We start from the raw sequence: 4,451 nt of genomic DNA, 5'->3' as shown, positions 1-4,451 counted from the left end.
CCCAAAAAAAAAAAAAAAAAAAAAAAAAAAGGTGATGTGAAGGATTGGAGAGAGTTTTTTCAATTCTGGTGTTTTACACTTTGGGGTGGCATAAGTTGTTTATAGATATTCCCTATTTTGGCAATTTGGACCCATAGATATGTTCATATCAGTGTAAGCCCTCAGTCATGGTTGGATGGGTGGCCGTTCTTTTCTCAACTTTTCATTTTAATTGCTTAGTTTGCTTTAATTTCATAGGCCATTTGTGTAGTGCTTTAGTATTATACACATGTTAACTGAGTGAGTGCAGTTAACATGGCATGCATGCCGGCCACCACATGCCTGATTTTTAACTGAAAATTAGATAAGTTGTTTAGGCTGACATCTATGAGTAAGAATCTTAATCAGCTTGATGTCAGGATTTCAGGAAGAGGTATGCACTGGGGAGGAGAAAGTTGACATTTTAGACTCTAGAAGCCTAGCAGGTCAGATTGAAAGACATGTTTTCATTCTTTAGAAAAAATCCTATTTATTATAACCCCTTGAATTACAATTATGTTTGATATTTGAGACCTCTCCTAATTCCAAATGAATGATACTCTGGATGAGGGTATGACTCATGATTGTACACCCCTCATGCTTTATAAATGAAAGAAATCTTTTTTGATTTCCTTCAGGTTTAACCAAAACAGTAATTGGATTCATATCCACTAGGAGGCTGAGCCCATGAGGTTCTCTTTAGGAGGCAAGAGAGTAAGGGAATAAATATGTGTGCCAGATCACTCCTTCCTTTGGCTGAAATATGTTTTGGGTATGGTGTTGCAAAGAACACAGTGTTCCGTCACTTGTGCTGTTCTGGTACGCGAGTAAAATGCTACAGATGTGAAATTGCTAGATACACAGCATCTTCTTCTGGTCATTGTGTTTTGAGGTTTTATTTTTCTCAGTTTTAGCCAGGGGGCATTGGTTTGTGGATAATGATGTTTTCCTGTAGACAAGTGTTCCACGTCAGATGGTGGTGTTGATCTTTGTTTATAGGAAAGTTTTAGAGCATGGGTCTAGGAGAAGGGTGATTATCCAAAAGCCAAGCCTGAGACAGACACCAAAAAGAGTGATTTTGAGTTTTGCTGTGGGGAGTTGGGTTTGTTTCTGCCTTGATTCTCATCTCTGCTGTTTCAGAGGATGAGATAGTCCTCGTCCTCTGCTTTGGGAACCTCAGAGACTTGTCCCCTTCATTTATATCTTCTCTCTCCTGTGACTTCAACTTCCATTCTCTACTCTCTAACCTACCCACACATTCAACTGTGTCCCATTTAAAAACGAGTAACACTTTTCTCAAGGCTACATCTTTCCCTACTGCCATTCTATTTCTCTCCTTCCTTTAGAAGCCAAGACTCAAAAAAGCATAATCGCCTCTAGCCGTTGATACTCCAGTCACTGCAGTGACTCAGATTGCCACCTAGACACACCCTGACTGCATTCTTCCAAGACTGTGAGAGGTTCCTTTTGGGTAAAATCCAGTGGATACTTTATTCCTCATCTTACCTGGATTCTCCGCTGCCTTTCACATCTCAACCACCTCTGCTCCAGTGATACCATCTCTTCTGATTTCCCTTCTTTGTTTCTGGCCACTGCTCAGTTTCCTTTCCAGGTTTTTCCTTGGCCCTCTCTTAAATGTTTGTGTTCAATAACCTCTTCACTTCTCAGTCTGCACCCTATGTCTGGGTAATCTCATCTACTTCTGTGGTTTCTTCAGCCCAAGGACGTTGCTTCCCAAGTCTTTTTCCCAAAATCCAGATCTATGTAATCAGCTGTCTTTTGAACAGTACTGCTTAAATGTCTCAAGTATCTCTCAAGTTCAACACGTCCAAACTGTGGTCATCATCTTCCCAATAAAATGCATCTCTATGTTGTCACTTCCCTCAATAAAGCCTTCTACGCAGTGCTTCTGCCTCATCTGTAATTGCTTCTCCCTGTTTCCCCATCTAGTTAGTTGCCTTCTTAATTCTTCATGGCTGTATTTACCTCTTCTCCATCTCAGCCACTGGCATTTTATCTCAGCTGGTTGACTACGAAGCCTTTTAGCTGCCTCATTCCATACTGCACCTCTGCTAGAGCTACCTTTCAAAGGTAATTGGTCTGGTCGTTAATCTTGTTTAGAATCAATGGAGTCTCAAGAAGGATCATCTGTTTTCACTCGATGATTTGTAAAATTACTAAGATACTGTCTAAGGATTGTCAGCTTGGAGTTTCCACAGGCTGTCGTTAATATCACCAGAAAGAGCCTTTGCTTCCAGTGAGGTGATCTGATGGGGTTCGTATCCATTTCTCAACTCAAAAGTGTGTGTTTACCGAAACCTCTCTTTGCTTTTCAGAATGACATTTTCCTCAGACATTATGACAAAGGGCCGTGTAGGAATAAGCTCGGCCACTCGAGAGCCTCAGTGATGTGGAACCGAACACAGGTACCCTGACCTTGAAAGGAGTGTGAGAGAAGCCAGACTTAGGATGAGTTAAAAAGCCCACCTGCTTATCCTCCCCACTCCATTCCCTACTTACCCAGCCCAGCCTGAGAGGTTCTGGGGAACTTCTGGGGCCTGAAGTTAGTTAATGAGCACAGTCTCCTAGAGGAGAGGTGGAGGCGCAGGGTGACAGAGCAGCCAAGTAATTAGCAATGACCAGCAGAATGAAGACGAATGCTCGTTCTTCCTGAAAAAATGGAGAGAATGACCTTCCCAAAGCCCTTTGAGGCATATATGCTATGAAAGGCAGGGCTCTAAAATCCCATGAGCTGGGCTTCCCTGGTGGCATACATTGTCCACCTGCCAATGCAGGGGACACGGGTTCAAGCTCTGGTCCAGGAAGATCCCACATGCCGCGGAGCAACAAAGCCCGTGTGCCACAACTACTGAGCCTGTGCTCTAGAGCCCGTGAGCCACAACTACTGAAGCCCGTGCGCCTAGAGCCTGTGCTCTGCAACTAGAGAAGCCACTGCAGTGAGAAGCCCGTGCACCGCAAAGCAGAGTAGCCCCCGCTTGATACAACTAGAGAAAGCCCACGTGCAATAACGAAGACCAAACGCAGCCAAAAATAAATAAATAAAATAAATAAATTTATTAAATAAAATAAAATCCCATGAGCCCCTGTTGGGGCTTAGATCCCTCTGTACATATCATTGTGTGTTTACGTGGAAGGTTCAAAGGGAGTCCTGGTTTATTTTTAATAGTGTTTGTTTGTTTGTTTGTTTATTTCCATGTTCCTTTTGAGGGAGTCAGTGTTCATAGCCTAGTAACCATTATTAACATCCCTCTAAGACTGTTGAAGAAACAGGTAGGGAGCCAACACCAACAATTCATGATCCCACTGGGCTTGCACCAAAGCCTGAGTTAGCATTTGGTTTGTCCTTCCGGACACTGGCTAGAAGGTCCCATAATTGTAACTGCTTTGTGTGCCTGAGATGGTGTCTTAGTTCAAGCTACTATAACAAAATACCCTAGACTGGGCGGCTCAAACCACAAATTTATTTCTCACGGTTCTAAAGATTGGAAGTCTGAGATCAGGGTGCCAGTGTGGTTGGGTTCTGGTGAGGACCCTCTTCATGGTTTACAGATGGCCATCTTCTCACTGTGTCCTCACATGGCAGAGAATGGAGAGAGAAGCAAGCTCTCTGCTGTCTCTTTTTATAAGGGCACTAATCCCATCATGAGGACACCACCCTCATATTCTAATTACCTACCAAAGGCCCCCATTTCCAAACATCATCATATTGGGGATTAGGGTTTCAACCTATGAATTTGGGGGGGGCGGACACAAACAGTCCACAGCTGTTGGCAGAGTGTACACAGAGGAAGATTGAACTGCTGAAATAGGCTTTTCTTCTACATTTCCAGGTGGTCGGGATTCTTGTGGGGTTGGGCATCATTGCCTTGGTGACTTCACCCTTGCTGCTCCTGGCTTCCCCATGTATAATCTGTTGCATCTGCAAGTCCTGTAGGGGCAAGAAGAAAAAGCATGACCCATCCACAACCTAAAGATCTCTGATCGTATCCATGTGCCACAGATGTCTGGGTTATACGAGACAGCACAGTGATAAAGCCCCCCTTAGTGAACTCGCCTCCCCCTCCTTGCCAAACTTTGGAAGTGCCTCTGTGTCCAGACTTTGAACTTGCCTGCCCACCTTCAGCATCCAGAAAGGCCAAGCGCTGGTGTGTATGTTCCTGTGTAAAGAGAGCTGGGTTCAACAGTCCAGGCCATGTCTATGGAGCGTGTTGGAAAGCTTTGGTGTTGATGGGGAGGAACTAACACACCATCATGCTGTCGTCTGAAGGATCCCACTGGACTGTTCAACTTCCAGCCACATTCAAGGAGCCTGAATGAACACTTGGTGTAATAAATGTGCTGCCAGTTATGACAACACACATGCTAACTGAGAAGCCAGAGTCTGTTGTGTTGATTTGACCATCATGAGAAGC

At 44.1% G+C, this 4,451-nt stretch overlaps 1 protein-coding gene across 1 annotated transcript in view; it reads left to right on the top strand.

Annotated features, from left to right (window-relative positions):
- RNF144B (ring finger protein 144B) overlaps positions 1 to 4,162 on the top strand; it is a 69,687-nt gene extending 65,525 nt beyond the window's left edge. The window contains 2 exon segments of the mRNA XM_007461254.1: positions 2,355 to 2,444; positions 3,870 to 4,162. Coding sequence (XP_007461316.1) covers positions 2,355 to 2,444; positions 3,870 to 4,010 — 231 coding nt within the window. The 3' untranslated portion in view covers positions 4,011 to 4,162.
- Positions 4,163 to 4,451: the final 289 nt, after the last annotated feature.

Source organism: Lipotes vexillifer, unplaced genomic scaffold (genome assembly GCF_000442215.2).
Source record: "Lipotes vexillifer unplaced genomic scaffold, Lipotes_vexillifer_v1.1 scaffold863, whole genome shotgun sequence".
Lineage (NCBI taxonomy): Eukaryota > Metazoa > Chordata > Mammalia > Artiodactyla > Lipotidae > Lipotes > Lipotes vexillifer.
This window is presented reverse-complemented; position numbering and strand designations above follow the sequence as displayed.